The sequence below is a fragment of the Lagopus leucura genome, unplaced genomic scaffold, assembly GCF_019238085.1.
Source record: "Lagopus leucura isolate 7727_CA_CO unplaced genomic scaffold, USGS_WTPT01 Super-Scaffold_100001, whole genome shotgun sequence".
NCBI classification, from domain to species: Eukaryota; Metazoa; Chordata; class Aves; order Galliformes; family Phasianidae; genus Lagopus; species Lagopus leucura.
Window position 1 is genome coordinate 607,067 of NW_024962262.1, and position 17,464 is coordinate 624,530.

General features: G+C 41.7%; 1 protein-coding gene across 1 annotated transcript in view; it reads left to right on the forward strand.

Annotated features, from left to right (window-relative positions):
* CUL5 (cullin 5) overlaps positions 1 to 9,462 on the forward strand; it is a 28,313-nt gene extending 18,851 nt beyond the window's left edge. The window contains exons 10-19 of the mRNA XM_042867133.1: positions 184 to 291; positions 884 to 948; positions 3,387 to 3,519; positions 4,035 to 4,166; positions 4,784 to 4,907; positions 5,627 to 5,802; positions 5,919 to 6,080; positions 6,775 to 6,893; positions 7,832 to 7,955; positions 9,140 to 9,462. Of these exons, the coding sequence (XP_042723067.1) occupies positions 184 to 291; positions 884 to 948; positions 3,387 to 3,519; positions 4,035 to 4,166; positions 4,784 to 4,907; positions 5,627 to 5,802; positions 5,919 to 6,080; positions 6,775 to 6,893; positions 7,832 to 7,955; positions 9,140 to 9,334 (1,338 nt within the window). The 3' untranslated portion in view covers positions 9,335 to 9,462. The remainder of the gene's footprint in view (positions 1 to 183; positions 292 to 883; positions 949 to 3,386; positions 3,520 to 4,034; positions 4,167 to 4,783; positions 4,908 to 5,626; positions 5,803 to 5,918; positions 6,081 to 6,774; positions 6,894 to 7,831; positions 7,956 to 9,139) is intronic.
* Positions 9,463 to 17,464: the final 8,002 nt, after the last annotated feature.

The window sequence follows — 17,464 nt, forward strand, 5'->3', positions numbered from 1 at the left end:
TGAAAGTCTGTGTTGAGGTTTACAATGCTGTAAAACTCTTGAGTACAGGGAATAAAAATAAAATTCTCCTTTGTAGTCCTGGAGCCCTAGGGAGACTATGGGATTATAGATGAGAGAATTAAGCTCATGCTAACTTCTGTGAAATCTGCTTTTTAATTTGATTGTTGCCTGTTTTAACTTCAGGATTCTGAGAAGTATGTAGAGCAATTGCTTACACTGTTTAATCGATTTAGTAAATTGGTTAAAGAAGCTTTTCAAGATGATCCAAGATTTCTTACTGCAAGAGATAAGGTATGTGCTTCTACTCACCACTCGTTTTCAGCGTTTTAAGAATCGTTAAAAGCAATATTATGATGCCTTGTGAGCACATGGTGCTAAATCTAGAAATTGCTCTGCTCTGATAAGTATGTGAACTAAAAGTTGGTGTAACTTACTAACAACTGATTTGTTTTGAATTGGTTGTGTAGTAATGCATCAAGTTTCATTTGTGTGTAGCTTTGAAAAATTGTTGATCAAAAGATTCTCTGTTTTTGAGCACCTTTAAATTTTAATATTGATTCAGTGATGTATTTATGTTTAGAATTTATTGTGTTGGGGTGTAGTCATACAGTTTCAGATATGGAACCCGTTCCACGCAATTCCTTCCCTTTTAAGTTGTTGGTTAAGGTGGTGTGTTAAGGAAAAAAAAGAGAACGTAAAACATCAGTTAATGGAAAACTGAGTCACAGGGTTTGATCTCTCATATTGAAAATCAAATCTGCAATCTTTGAACCAATAGAACTGAATTAATTTCTTCCTGTGATAACCTAAAAAGGCAGGATAAAACTTTTGTGATTCACATATTGAGAAATTGAAGCTCTGACTATGTGTTTATTTATTTTAGGCATACAAAGCAGTTGTGAATGATGCTACAATATTTAAACTTGAATTGCCATTGAAGCAAAAGGGGTAAGCCATATGAACTTGAATGTGAGTCAGGGTTATTAAATTGTTCAAGACCGAGCTTCTGTTTTTAAATGTCTTCAAGAGGTAACACTGCATTTAAAAGTGCCTTCTCTTATAAAATTTCAGATGGATTATCCAGCCCTGTTGAGATGCGTTTCGTGTGGGAGCAGATCAGCGAATAGCAGTGTATTTAAACAGCTTTGTTTGTAGTAATTGTGAATCTTTTGTTTTGTAGTAATGAATCCGTTTGTTAGTTGAATTTAGGAATACTTTCCTGGATTATTGCTTCCAAAAAACTGAGCTGTAGAACTGCCAAACTCCAGTAAAAGTACTGGGTAATGCTTTGAGTGTGACCTGTGCGGGTTTTCTTTCTTGGTTGCAGTGTAAAATTAACCAGGTTAGCTTAAACATCTTTCAGTAGAAGATTAAGCTGACATGCACTTGAGAGGAAAATGATGCTGATGGGGGCAACTCTGCTAGTTCAGCCTGGAGGAGATAGAAGTCAGTCAGATGATTGTTAGCATTTAACTTACGGTGGTTGGGATTGCTTATGTGTCGTTTGTAGTCTGACACTACAGAACCAAAGGCTGGCAGCTGCAACTGAACTGGTTTGTCCAGTCTTACTGAAGTTAGCTGAGGGGCACATATCTCCAGTTCCTATGCCTTTTGTGAAAATAGGAGCACGGGTAGATAGAAGACGCAGCAGAAGACTGAAAGAGACACTTCCTACTTTGGAAAAGCCAGGCAACAGGAGACATGGATCCATATTGATCTTGTGTTGGCTAGAGCACGAGTTACTGCATTCTTATAGTTTCTGGTGTTGAGATTATTTTAAAAAAAATGCCAATATGAGTTTCAGAGGTGCTTTTTATTGATTTGCTAGAATTTCCTTATAAACTGAGCATTTGTCTGTTTTATGGAACATTTGCAGGGTGCACAAAATTATGTGCATTCTCTGGCAAGCCAGTCTGCGCTTTCTAGGAGCCGTGGATAAAATAAAATGTCTGCTATCTCACAAGACACCTGTACAAGTTGAAATGATTCTCTGCACTTTTATTAGTGTGGGTAAAGCCTGTATTTTTCCTATTTCCAGTTTATCATGTCTCATTCTTCCCAATAAATAGTCATCAATTTATCTTTTTCTTAGGGGAAAGGCATAATGAAACTACACTTCTCAGAGTTTATTATTTAGCACTTGTGAGTTGGGAGTAGCATAGGTATTGAAGTCTGTTCAGTATTTTTGTACAGAGAGTCAGAGAATGGTTGAGGTCAGCAGGGAGCTCTGGATCCTTCTGGCCCAAGCTCTGCTGAAGCAGGGCTGCTCAGGGCTGTGTCTAGATGACATGTGCTTCTTAACACTGTTTGCTTTTGGACTAATAGTAATGTGGGACGGAGATTAGCCTTGCTGGTTTTATTACTGGAAAAACACTCTCACAACGGACTGGATCCCTGCTTTGCATACTTTGTAAAGATGTAGGCAAGATGGACTTTTTTTCTATGTCTGTGTTTAGATTTCCCATGGGAGTATGCAAATCAGTGTCTGTATTTGACTCCTAAAAGCTAAATATACCTGGTGATCTCTTAGTGACCACTGTGATGGCAGTGGTCTTCTGTTCAGCATTCTTCTTCTTAAGCTCTTTCAAGTTCCCTGTGTATACAGTCTCTTTTAGCATTTATCTACTGTAGATAGCAAGCAAGGGTGAGGGAATGAGCAAGAGCACTGGATTCCTGAACATCCCCAAGGCTTCTTCACTGCAGTCTTGCTCACTGCCTTTATTTTTCCAAGGGAATCCATTACAGAGAACGTTGGGCAACGATTTGAGACTAGAAATCAAGTTGGTGCCACCTGACACTAGGAATAATTTTATTCAACAGTAGGTTACAGGTTCAGAATGCAACCTTGTGATCGCAGGCCTTTTGAAGAACCTCAGTCTGTATACTGTAGTATCTCCTTGTTAACCCTCAAACTATTTAATCTGCCAGCTGTTAGCCTCCTGTTTCTGCCTCTTATGAAATAATTTCATTGTGTTGCTACATGATACGTGTGTCAGGTTTTGCCTCCTGGGCACTGCAGGAAGTTGTTCTTGAGAGTTGTCAAGAGGCCATACTGATGAGTGAAATATCTGCTAAGTTTTTGCTGGAATCCTCACTATCATTTACTTGATTAAAACTACAGTTTGAATATAATTGTACTTAGAAAGTTCTAAAATGAAAAGCAGTTGGAATGATCAAGCTGTAAAAGCTGTCTGAAAATGCTTAATAGTATTTATTCTTCCAAGAGGAAAAGGGAGTTGTCCCTAGTTCTTCATTAGTGTTGAATTCCCTTGTTCCACTATGGCTCTGCCAAGGGGAGTGCTTGGTCTGTCTTGTTCACAGTGTGACTGCTCCAGAATAACAGGATTCTCTTCAGTTTGAAGATATGTTGTTCTTTCTTTATTTAGTGTTGGATTGAAAACACAGCCTGAATCCAAATGCCCTGAGCTTCTTGCTAATTACTGTGACATGTTGCTAAGAAAAACACCACTAAGCAAAAAATTAACCTCTGAAGAAATTGAAGCAAAGCTTAAAGAAGTGGTATGTTCTTGCTTTCTTCTACTTGATTAGTCTGAAGAATGAATTTGGTTGGTGTATTTCCTCATGTGGGTCAAGGCCTTGATCTTGGAAAATAGTTATGTGAAGTGCAGCAGTAGGGAACGAGTTTTGTATCACAATGCATGTGTGTTTGTATCTTACTGCCCATGTGGAGTTTCATACCTCTTTGTTGTCTTCACCAAATTAATATGCTGAAGTATTGCTCATTTAAGCTCTGGTGTGTTACGGTAGTGAAGGTTAGTGCAGAAAACAACACAGGGTGCTTCATATTAATGTCTTCTGTGATCTAAGAGAAGTTCCTGATGGCTGACAAAGGAACAATGTGAAGGTGCAACATTATAAAAGCTTGATAGCTGGAGGCTGTGATAGCACAGCATGGGTCCTCTTCAGTCACCCAAAAGTAGCCTTTACTACTTCATAGTCTACGGGGGCATTAGATGGGCATTTAAAGATTTGCCTAATGGTGCAAATAAATACACTAAAATCTTTTTTGACAGCTTTTGGTACTTAAATACGTACAGAATAAAGATGTTTTCATGCGATATCACAAAGCTCACTTAACAAGACGCCTGATATTGGATATATCAGCTGATAGTGAAATTGAGGAGAACATGGTGGAGTGGCTCCGGGTGAGTAGCCTGTTGTCCTTCTGTACTCGGCAGTTCCCGTTGTGTGTGCTAGTAATTCTCATTCTTAAATGCTTTAATTCCTACTCCTTGCTTCAGCAAGTTCTGTTTTAAATAGCAGGCTGTGCAGGTCATCTTATACTTCCATTTTATTATGAAACTTTGTGAAAGTAAAACAGCTGAGCTTTTATTAAGAGGAATGTTGATCCTAAGAGTGATAATTATAGTTTTTAAAATATTTTGTGTATCTGTAAACCATATTTTCCCTGTGCAAATGAGCAAAATGCAGTGTACTTGTTGTTTAAGCATGTAAATAATTTCACAATTAGACTGTTGGTCTAACTGTGAAATTTTATGTAAATTAGAATATTACTTGAATGCCTTCATTCATTTATTCCTTAATGCATGCATACATTCTTAAGCACATGGATTTCTTTAAAAGAATCATCATATACTCTTAAGGGAAACTACTTGTGATACATGCAAAAGAACTCCTTTGTATCACATAAAATTTGTTACAGTGAAGTGATGCTGTCCGTGTACCTCACCGCTCTGTTCTCTTTTTTGAGTTTATTCTTAGTTGCCTCTGTCATAGTTCAGTGTTCTGTTTGTTTGCACAGGAAGTAGGTATGCCAGCAGACTATGTAAACAAGTTGGCTAGAATGTTCCAGGATATCAAAGTATCTGAAGACTTGAACCAGGCCTTCAAAGAAATGCACAAAAATAATAAACTTGCTTTACCAGGTATTGTTTTCATATGATTTAGTGGTTTTAATTTCTTGTGCAGCTAAAAAATCCTGTTGAGCCTTGAGTTAAAATTATGTCAACTGCAGGTTGAACGGTCTTCGGAGCACTGCTACCCCTAGATTGGAACGTCTGTACTTTGCTTTTCTTACAGTTGACTCTTGAGCTATGTCGTTCTGGAAGTTATTGGGTGTATCTTCTAGATATGGGCTTCCTAACTGTAGCTAAATTCCAGGTAGGGCTCGAATCCACCTCCAAGCAGGGGAATGCTTTAACTGTCCCCTTCTTTATGCCCCTGTCATTCTTCATGAGTGCTTTATACTGCGCTCTTCCCTTACCTGCCAGTAGGAGAGACTGATGCACACTGTTAAGAGTTCGAATTGCATTTCTGAGATTAAATTTCACTGATGAGAAAGACAGAACATCCAACCTTGGGCCTGCTGCTGCTGAAACCCCTTGAGAGGTGCTTACCAACATCAGCTGTAGAGCTGCATTACTGCTTAAGGAGCTCTGCGGAGGGAAGACAAAAAAGCTAAGGTTTCAATCAGTATTGCTGACAGAAAGCCAGTGGTCCATAAATGGAGTGCGTTAATGGGTGGGCACCTTGCTGTTTCTGGAAATTCAGTCCCTCCCAGTTGTATTTAGAACAGGAGAAGAATGCATTCTGTTTGTCTGCCTGTTACACCTGCAGTTTCATATAATCCAGTATTGTCTTGCAGCTGACTCTGTGAATATTAAAATTTTGAATGCTGGTGCCTGGTCCCGTAGTTCTGAAAAAGTGTTTGTCTCACTGCCCACGGAATTAGAAGATCTCATCCCAGAAGTTGAAGAATTTTATAAAAAGAATCACAGTGGTAGAAAACTGCACTGGCACCACCTCATGTCCAATGGAATTGTAAGTGTATACTTCTTGGTGCTTCAGTCTGAATGGCAGTACTTTGTGTGTTTATGGTAGCAAGAAAGCTTGTTATCCAGAAAGCCTTTCAAGGAAAATTGTCATTCTGTTCACAGATAACATTTAAGAATGAGGTTGGCCAGTATGACTTGGAGGTAACAACATTTCAGCTAGCTGTGCTGTTTGCATGGAACCAAAGACCCAGAGAGAAGATCAGCTTTGAAAATCTTAAACTGGCAACTGAACTCCCTGATGCAGAACTTAGGAGGACTTTATGGGTATTTTACTTTCTTTTGAAACAGATTTCTTCCTGAGTTTTTGTACTCTGAAGTACGGAATTAATATTTTTAAAGTGCTGTCAGATAATACTTCAATACTTCAAAGTGTGAACGCCTTTTTTCTTAATTAATCGATTGTGAAGCTGGCTTCTTGTACTACTGTTAAGCACACACAGCCTTTACATTAACATGTTCTCTATGCTTGGAATTACGTAACGTAAGCTTTTGAAAACAGCAAGATCTTTCTGGCCATATACAGCATAAAGCACACAGTTGGGATTGTGGTTTGTGGAGTGGGACTGGTCTAATTCTAGGAACTCTTGATAAATGTATGTTGCTTAAAAATAATGCATTTGCTCTACCAGTCTTTTAATAATTTAGCTCACAAAAGAAAAGAGAAATAATGTACATCAGGCAGCACCACACGCTACTTCTGTAGCCGTGAGTTTGTGCGTTTTTTCTTTTTATTATTTTACTTATGGTAACTCATTTCAGAAAGAGATTTGGTAAGCTATGTTTCATCCCTGATTTCACTGGTGACTTTGTGTTGCCCGCTGGCACCTTTGAACAAGGCTGTGTGGTTCCTCCACAACAGTCTGCACAGCAGTGAGCGATGTTCTTAAAGAGTACTTGTTTCCATTTAGAAAGTCTTGTGTTTTATTTTCATTCTTTTTTCCCCCCTTTTTCTCTGTAGTCTCTTGTAGCATTTCCAAAGCTGAAACGTCAGGTTTTATTGTATGAACCTCAAGTCAATTCACCCAAAGACTTTACAGAAGGAACCCTCTTCTCGGTGAACCAGGAGTTCAGTTTAATGTAAGATGATGCTTGAAAATGAAAATAACTATGTGCTTTTTTATAGTTAAAGGAATTCACGTTAACCTTCGTCCTTGGAAGTTCTCAAGATTCAGCTAGACACAGGCTTTGCTGTCCTATAATCATTTCACTTTTAGTGATAGTTGTGCTTCAGACAGGTGGTTGAAGCAGATGACCTCCAGCGGCCCCTTCAGACAAGTGTTTGTATAGTTCTGATTTCTGTGAAGTTAAATTTCTTAAATGCCTGGGGATGAGGTGCAGAATTGGAGGCTCTGCCATCTTCCCGTTGCTAATGAGTCCATGAGGTTTTATGTAGGAAAATGCCAAGTCTGCTGCTGCTGGGGCTTAGTTTCTTGCTCAGGGACATGGTGGTTCATTTGTTCCTGTCGTCAGGATCACAAGCTTTGGGAAATGATGTGAACACATGACAGAAGAGACAGGCTGCACAGAAGTGTTGGGGGTGACCAGTGAAGAATGCCATCAGCTTTTTGCCATGTCTGCTATGATGTCTGTTTTTTCCCTCTATTTTTTTATGCTGTACAGACACTTCTTGTGATGAAAAAGGAACTAGTCCCGTTTCCTGAACTTTGTTGTAAAAACTCCTTTGAAGAACCCTAGTTTTATGTAACTAAACTGAAATATGTTTCTCTAGACATCTGTTCTTTAAAATAGTGCTGGTAACTTCTCAATTTTGAGAGCTATCAGTTTCAGCTGATGAATTTTGTTGTAACATTAGTATATTGGTGGTGGGGTTTTTGTGTGGAGGAATTGGCGTTGAATTTGGATTTGTCAGCCAGTATCCCAGTCCTGCAATGCTTCTAGTCTTATAAATGTTGATACACAGGTGGTTCTCCTTGCTGCTGTAATTTAACTTTAGTAGGAATTCCTTAGTTGAAAATGTATCTTTGCCTTATTTTTATACAATACAACTTTTTCAGAAAAAATGCTAAAGTTCAGAAAAGGGGCAAGATAAATTTGATTGGTCGATTGCAACTTACTACAGAGAGAATGCGAGAAGAGGAGAATGAAGGAATAGTCCAGCTAAGGATATTACGAACCCAGGTAAGTGTGTGTCAGAGGAATCTTACAGTTCTTTTTCTTTCGTTGTGTTATCACAGCCTCCTGTTGCTGATGAATGAAATTAGTGCTTTTTAATCCCACCTGGGCTTCTTCGGTATGGTTCTGATACTTTGTGAGGAGCTCATTCTGTGTGCGTGTGTGCTTGTAGTCACAGCCAGATTAAACTCCAGGACAGCCAACCCGTAAAGTGTCCCACCTCTCTTAACACCCTGGCCATTCTTTTAGCCAAAGGGTTAATGCCTGCATGTGCTTACCAAATGAGAACACCTTGTAAGTGCTACTCTGACACTAAGCTTGTATTTCACAAGGTTTGTCTCAGATCACCCTGACTTCTGCTCAGAGGATGAGCGGGTGAAAAAACACCAGGTTTTAGTGACTAACTCACACTCTAGATGTCAAATTCTGCAGATTCACCATTGACTCGAGTTGTATTGCTTGTGCATCTTGCCAGTGTTCCATTCTGTCACTGTATCACCTTCTTTGTGAAGATAGTTCAGTATCTGCTTAGGCTTAGGAATTGTGGCTTGCAGTTAATACCTGATTACTGACAAATTCAAAGCCATTTACTTCATGGATTTATAACTTCCATCATGCTTTGAACATATCCTAAATTAGCCTTTTGTACACAGTTTCCTTTGGTTTGAGTCTATCAAGTTCTTGGCCACAACCTGGAAGACAACAAACTCCATGGTTTGACCTTGCAAGTAAAGAGTGTTCTGATTGTGGTGTTTGTTTTCTTTTTCAGCATTCTTGATTTACTTTGTTCTTTCTTGTAAGCATAAGGAATAGAAACTCCCAGTAGATCTTCGTACTGTTTTATTCTGAAGTTTAATCGTGATAGTGAACCTGGGCAACTGGCTGTAATTCACAAAGGTGAATTCAGCATAGAAAAGTGTATTCAGAGTGTGTCTTTTTCAAGTGGGTTAAGGTTTGGCCCTCACTTCAGGAATACGTAAGCAAGAGCAGATGTTGGCCTTGCCTCATTTTAATTGAGGTGTCTTAAGTGCAGTACTTACAGTGGCAAAATAGTTCTTATATTTGATTATTGAGGAAGAATATGCATTTCTTTGCTGCCTTGCTGTACCGAGGGTCCCCTGTTAATGCTGTGTTTGCTTTGCCATTTCCACCAGACATTTCAGAATGTTTTTTCTCTCATTCCCCACCAGGAGGCTATCATCCAAATAATGAAAATGAGGAAGAAAATTACTAATGCCCAGCTTCAGACTGAACTGGTAGAAATATTGAAAAACATGTTCTTACCACAAAAGAAAATGATAAAAGAGCAAATTGAATGGCTTATAGAGCACAAATATATCAGAAGAGATGAGTCGGATATCAACACCTTCATATATATGGCATAACGTGAGGACTCTGTGAGATGCTGAGAACACAAATGGAAGGGTGCTTGGACAGACAGCTGCAACAGTTTGTGCTGCAAAGGACCTGTTTTGACTTTCATTACGTATTAAAATCCCTGCCTTACCTTAAAGAGGACTCTATTTTGCCAATCTCATTCAGCTAGCATGATGGCATTCCCTTCATGTTGCACACTTTTAACAGCATGCTGTTTTGTGGGAAACTTGCATTCATGAAGAGCCCATTGTGAACTTTTAAAAGTAGATTTGACTTACACCCACCAGGAAGAATACAGGTTTGGGTTTTTAGATGACCAGTACTTGCACAAAGGAAAAATATTCAAATATTCATGCACTGAGGAACTGCTACTAGTTTTGTTTTGGTTTTTGTTGTTGGTTTTTTGTTTTTTTTTTAATGCAATTAGGACTAGAAGTAGCACTTTCACTTTTGTGTTTTGGATCAACAGAGTCATGTACTGTCCACCTTTGATCCTTTTTGTAATAACATTTGAGAGACACATGCCTCACAAACTGATACATATTTGTTTTCATTAAAATCTGTTGGCTAGAGCAGTGCTTCAATCTAGTAACTGGATTTTAATATTTGACACATAAGTGACATGAAAATAATTCCAACTCATGGGTGATACTTTCCTTTAAGCAAGAGAGCATTGTTTTTAAATTGCTTTCTGTAAAGAAGTGGATATACATTATTTGTTACTTTATTTGGACAGATGATTTGGTACAATCCTCTTTGAGAAGGCAAAGCTTTCTTGAATGATATTCCACTATAAAAACAGTTTCCATAGATAGGTCTGTTATTCAAACAAAAATATTAAATGTATTTCCTTGTACATTTAATATTTGTATTCCAGGTATTTAAATATGACGTACATGTAAGCGCATTAAAGAGAAATTGGTACCCAAATTCTCAGAAGATAACACTCAAAGATTCCTGTATTAATTCCTCACTGGTAGCTCTCTCTGTATGTATAGATGTAAGGTTAATCACATATTGGCTCTTCTGTTCCTTGAAAGTCAACATCTTTGAAACTGTCAGAATGGGAAATGCAGTTCTAACTGAAATGGTAAAAAGCTTAGGAAAAACGCCCTGTGTGATGTATGTGGAGAGAGTGCCAAGGACACACCAGGAATTCCAATTTCTTAATGTTACCTCTTCTGTTGTCAATCATCTGAAGTAGTTGTTTGGCAATGCTTGCCTCTCTGCTGCTCTGAAATGCCCCTGCATGTCCTGGGCTGTAATAGGACTCACTGGAGCAGAGTGCCTGTCTTGGGATAAAAGGTAAGTTGAGCCTTACTCAGTTCTGTATGAATATTCGTATATAAATTGCAAGTGTGCATTTTTTAATTTACCAGTCAAGAACAATATCTCAAGGTCTTCTCAAATGATTGAAAGAGGGTAGAGGATAGGATTGACCTTAGTCAGAAAGGAAAACCTTCCATTGAAAGGAGGAGTTTATTTTTACATGGTTGCAGTAAAGGGTGAAATAAGAGCAGTTTAAAAGCAAACTCACTGCAGGAGTGGCTGTTTGCCCCCTTAAACCAGCTGCTTGGTCTGCTTACTAATGTACTTGCCATCGTGACTGCCTGCGTGTGGTGTGTGCTTGGTCCTCTGTTTGACTGAGGAATTTGCAGTACTGGAGGTTTCACGAACAAGAAGAGATGTAGAGACGCCGAGACCTGGCAAAGTAGTGTTTGCAAACTACAAATTAAGCTCGATGCTTTTATTGATTAAAAACAGTTGATGCTGTTCAAAAGTACCGCATCTTTTTTCTTCTCCTATGGTGTTGCTATTTAGAATCAAAAGCAAGTGGTGCTCTGTGTAGTTAGCCACTAAAACCATTCAAATGGTAGAAGACAAAATTCTAATAAAATCCTTGTGCTACGGGCGTTTTGGTATATGGAAGGTAAATTACAGGCAGTGAGTGCTCAGTTGAGATAGTTGGGAGAAACTGACAACCCAGAGCTCTAAAACATGACAGTCTGAGCACAGCCTCCACCATAAGAAATTCCAGCCCTTAAGCACAGGAACGCACAGACGGAGCGCTGTGAGGGGGCAGTGCAGCTTCTGAAGCCATTGACTTAGGTTGAGAGAAGTTGAGAGTGTCTTACATGCAATCATTCAGGAAGTTGGAGCGCATGCAGAAAGCAGCAGAGTGTTAAAATCTAACAAACTGTTTTCCCTCAACTAATAAGTATGAAATAGTATAACCTCAAAGTTACCTATGTACCTTCTCAACACCTGGGATGTGGAAATACACTTGGTAATGTGCCTACAACATGGTCATTTTTCTTTAAATATATGCTGAAAATGGATGTTGGTTTTTTATTAAATCTAAGAATCACACCAGCAAATTTGTTAAAGATGCAGAATCGTGTTTAGCATCCTTCATCAGGTCACTTTCACCAGTATGCACTTAGAACTCCTATCAGCTGGGGCACAGGGAGGTAGCTGGGCTGAATGTTCTTTTGAGGATGGCAGAGTTCAGCTCTGAATGAAAATGAACTATTCTTCATTTGCAATATGGCAACAACGCACTTTTAAGGCTACAGTTCTTAGCTATGAATTCATATGTCCAAAGACCTTGCTTAAAAGAGGTGCTGCATCTGAGAAGCATGTTGCCACACACTGCCACGGTGAACGGCTATGGAGAAAACCTGTTGTAGACAAGGGGGGGAATCGCTCTTAATGGGTTTAATTAAGGAATACTGTTAAAACTTTCTCTGTCCCAACAACGTGATGAGGATCTCAGTTTCAATTTTGAAGTCTTCCATTTTCCTCTTTCCACAGTTGGTGTTCCTAGCTCCTATTTTTGGTCATCTTTCATTCATGTGTTATGACTGTAATGCAATTGCGTTTCCAAAAGGAAATGTGACTTTCCTGTTATCACCTTTATAAACTTAACCTAAACGTATTGAATGTTCACACGTTGCATTGATTTGCATTGGGATGCCATTGTCCTGTAAAGTGCGCATTTTAAAAATACAATTGGCAAAAAGATTTGATAGTTTTACAGAAAGATTTGCTATCTCAAACCGTTTTCTATTTTCATCGAAATGACTGGGATGCTACCTTTGTAATTCTTTGAGGTCAGATTTGTGAAATAAACAATACACGAAAGCTTTCCTGTCATATACACTATATGTAGTCTGGAGTGTTGAGCAAACTTGAGTTCCTGAGTTGTAATATCTATCTGCGTATGGTATTTACAATTTTGAATGTGTGCCACTACCGAGGTGATAACGCTGTACAGTTTGGAATGGTGGTAGTTTCTGTATGGCAGTCCAGCTGAACTATTTTGATGTACTGCTTAATTTTTGAATTTTATTTTTTAAGTTGTATAATTTATTTTCTTGCAAAATAAAAATGTAATATAAAAGACTACGCATGTTAGCAAGATATTTTGGTCTTTTTCTCCTGCTAAAGGTTTTGGTCTCTTTCAGGCGCCGCTCCTAAAAAACACCAGTAGCTGGAAGTGGCTGGATTCCGAGTCTCAAAGTTTATTTTGATCAGTGTCAGTTTAGGAAATAAAAAGCAAAAAGGCAAAGTGGGGTGAGGGAGGAAAGGCGCATAAAGACTTATAGCTCCTTTCTTGTCAGGGCCTTCAGGTACTGAAGTCTGCAATGACTTAAAATGGCCATCACTGATCATTGCTGGTGCCATCACCATGTTGCTGGGACTGGCTCACAGAATCACAGAATGGCCAGGGTTGGAAGGGACCTCAAGGATCATGAGGCTTCAACCCTCCCCCCATGCCCCACATGCAGGGCCACCAACCTCCCCATTTAATACTAGACCAGGCTGCCCAGGGCCCCATCCAACCTGGCCTTGAACACCTCCAGGGACGGGGCATCCACAACCTCTCTGGGCAGCCTGTTCCAGCACCTCACCACTCTCTCTGGAAAGAATTTCCCCCTGACATCCAACCTCAATCTTCCCTCCCTCAACTTAAAACCATTTCCCCTTGTCCTGCTGTTATCTACCCTTTCAAAGAGTTGACTCCCCTCCTGTTTATAGGCTCCTTAATAGCCTCATTTTGCTCCAAGCTGTGTGGGAACTTGGCTGCTCCAAGCTGTGCTTCTGTGATGGCTTCTCTTCTCTGATTGTCCTTTCATTTCAATGGGAGTTTTATTCTTACTTCTCAGCTCCTTTTTTTCTCTTAGTGCACCAGTGAAACCCAGCGTTTTGTGCTTTCTGGTACATGCAAAGGTTTGTTTGAGTGGAATAAACAGTTTCTTTGATTGACTCTTCAGCAAGCATGGCAATTATCGACCTGGCAGTTGCTATCGGCAGAGCTTTCACAATGACTTTGTGTGGTCACAGCTTAGGCATGATCAGTGGCCTAAATGTGGAAGGCTTCAAACCTTCATTCTTCTGATAAACCTAGAACCTGGCTTTATCTTCATCTTTGCTTAACACGGCAACATCCTTGAGCAGTGCACAGGCAGGGTGCCTGCTTATCATTTCAGTCGTTTTAGCAGTGGAGATCTGCTTGGTGACGTGAGCTGGGTGCTGTGCGCTGCACCAAGTGCCATCCGAGCAGTGTGCAGGAGGGGAGTGGTTGGAGAGCGCGTGCTCTGCTGCTGCTTCCATCTGCTCAGCTGTGCTGTGGGCACCTGACTCACTTCCTGAGCTGAGGGAAGGAGCACACTGTGCTCCATTTCAATAGAGTGAAAGACTGAAATCTGAAATTACCAACACTGAAGTTAGGACATTATAGACGTTACTGGTGTGAAGTGGTAAAAGAATTAAAGAAGGGAATGTGCTGTCTTCTTCTGTGCACTTCTATTGTGAAGACCAAGGTCTAACATCACTGTACAGCTCAGGATTTGCTACGTATTGATTTCTACTACTGAAGACATTCAGGGAAGTGGCACACCTCCCTTCAGCAGCAGGGAGCTGCAGGAACAAATTCAGCAAGCAAGCAGGGCTCACTGCACTAGGCAGGCACGCTGGGTGTCTCAAAGTCCCCCGGGGCAGATGCCATTCTGCTGTCACTTCTGGGGGAACTGGGGTATGAAACAGCTTCTGTCTGTGCTGCATTGCCCATCACTGCAGCCAGTCTTGGTGCCAGGGTTCTTAGTGAGCTTTATCTTTGTCTTTGCTTAACGTGGCAACATCCAGTGCTGGCATGGAAAGCAAACTGCCATAGAAGTGAGGAAACTAGGGCTATGGCCTAGAGAATACAGCCATGGATGTTTTGGAAGTAGAAAGGCAGAGAGTCAAGAACTATTTTTGAAGCCCTGCAACATGAGCACTGGGGAGTACTTAATAAAAACCAGCAGATTGGCTTAAAATGCTGAAACATGGGTTGTCTCTAGGGGTTGCTGGAGATGCAGTCGTGTATTAGATAAATACATGTCTAACGGATGCATTGAAGGCAGGACATACCCTCTGCCATTACTAAACAGTGAAGATACGTGGTCAGGAAATCCAGAGCACTGTGGCTCTCCTGCTCAGCCTCAAGCACTGGGCAGTTGTGCTGTTCTGTGCAGTCTCTAGTGAACTCTCTCTTCATGAATTCTCCTAAATATAAATTATCCTAAAAAATCTTAAAGCTCTCCAAGAAGAAAAGAGTTAAGGGAAAGCAGAGGGGGAAAAAAAGGGAATAATAAGCTGACTGGTGAAAGCAACAGGTACAGGGGGAGGAAGAAGGGGGATGTGTGAGTTTCACAGGACCAAAGCCATAAAATGCTGGAGAGCACCCAGCAGAGCACCTTTGCCGATGCCTGCTGTCCCCTGCCCTATCCCTGCGGCCGCTGACATCCCACAGGCAAAAGGCTTTTCTCCCTCCCCACGGTGTGATGCCTGCTGGGCTGGGCCAGGTGGCAGCCGGCAAGGACGTGGTCCTGTGCCTCCATGTGGGGTCGGGGAAGGGGGCCTGTATGTAAACATTCTGTTTATTTACCCTTCTGCTTCTCAGGGAAAAGTGCAGCCCAAGCTGCCAGCAGAGATGCTGCACCCAGCTGCATCCCCAGGCACGTGGCAGCACATGGCGCACGGGGCAGCTGATTTGCATGGATTATTTGTTTGGCCTGTTGAAAGTTCTTCCTGTGTTTTTTGATGTTAAAAGCTTTGTATTCTGAAATACATATTCTGGGAAGAGATGTTTCTTTTTTCTTCACGTGGCTTCCCACGTGCTAGAGTTCTGCAGCTTGAGACTCACTTTTGACCTTATGCTACTTCAAAAACACCTGTCCTGCCCTGGGTCGGAGGTGTCTGTACAGCTTGGGGTTCCCAGCATCTTAAGGGACATGGGATTATCTGCACCCTCCTTTTTTCTTGTGCAAATGCCAATAAATGGTATTTTAATCAATATGTCTGGGAGTCCAAGAGCTCTTCCAGGTGTGGCAACATCAGTGCTGACCCCAGTGTGTTACGTTTGGCACAGCTGGCAGAATCCCAGTGGGCTGTGGCACAGGAGGAGAAAGGAACAGACTGAGTGCCTCTCCTGAGGATTTCTTTGTGGAAATTGCACTGTGTGTAGAAATGGTTCCAGTGTGCATTCACAGTGCTGCTTCAAGGATACCTGCACAGGCATACGATCTCTACAGATGAAAAGCCAGATCCCCACAAAAACGGTGCCTTAATAAATGACTAGAATTGTTTTATTGGCAGACAACCCTGTAGGAGCTCTAAGGACCAAAGTGCTGGGGAACCTCTCCACAGATGGGATCTGCACGTGGGCTGGAGGTGTGGGTGCAGCAGCATGGCTCAGGGCTCCCAGCCTGGATCTGACACATCTGTGCCTCATCACAGAATCATAGGGACTGGGAGGGAGCTCTGAGATCACCCAGTCCAACCCCTGCTACAGCAGGTTCCTACAGCAGGTCACACGGAAAAGCATCCAGGTGGGTTTTGAATCCCTCCAGAGAAGGAGCCTCCACAAGCTCTCTGGGCAGGCTGTTCCAGAGCTCTGTCACCCTCACAGAAGTTCTTCCTCACATTTTATGGAATTGCTTATGTTGCAGTTTGTGCCCATTGTCCCTTGTTCCGTTGCTGGGCGTTAACGAAGAGAGATTAGCCCCATCCATCCATTTAACTCCCACCCTTTAGATATTCATAAGCATTGATAAGATCCCTCCTCAGGCTGACCAGCCCCCAGTCTTTCATCCTTTCCTCCTAAGGGAGATGCTTCAGGCTCCAAACATCTCTGCTGCTGTTCCCTGGATTCTCTCCAGAGGTTCCCTGTCCATTTCCAACTGTGGAGCCCAGAACTGGGCACAGTATTCCAAACGTATTACGGTTGTCTTTCTTGTATGGTGCTCACATACACTTTCAGGTTTACATCTTCAATTCTTCCTGAATCAGTACCTGCCAGTCCCTGCACCACCTCAAGTGCTGTGTTCAGTTTTGGACACCTCAGTACAGAAAGGACATGGAGGTGCTGGAGCAGGTGCAAAGAAGGGCAACAAGGCTTGTGAAGGGCTTGGAGAATATGGCCTATGAGGAGAGAATGAAGGAACTGGGGCTGTTCAGGCTGGGGAAAAGGAGGCTGAGGGGAGACCTTACTGCTTTCTCCCAATATCTGAAAGGTGCCTACAGCGAGAGCAGGGCTGGTCTCTTCTCACTGGTGACAGGTGACAGGACGAGGGGAAATGGCCTCAAGTTGTGCCAGGGTAAGTTTAGGTTGGATGTCAGGAAAAACTTCTTTACAGAAAGGGTTGTGAAGCACTGGAATAGGCTGCCCAGGGAGGTGGTTGAGTCACCATCCCTGGATGTGTTTAAGAACCATTTGGATGTGGTGCTCAGGGACATGATTTAATGGATGGTTGTTAGAGCTAGGGCAGTATGGTCAGGTTGTGGTTGGAATCGATGATCTTTAAAGTCCTTTCCAACCTGAGCTGTTCTATGATTCTATGACTATGCGGTTCGTACAGACCCTGCGCTCTCCCTGCGAGGCTCCCCAGGCCCCCGCTACCAGCGAAGCAACGCAGCAAACACCTGCGGCCTGTGCTTGTCCCAACCGGCTCTCACCTCTTGTCCGGAGGCTTTCGGACACCTAGAAATTAAGAAATGCCTACCACGGAGCTGAGAAGGGGGCGTGCGAAGGGCTGTGCGAAGGGTCCGCAGCACCACACGACTCCCGCTGCCGCTCACTGCCCGGCCCGGCC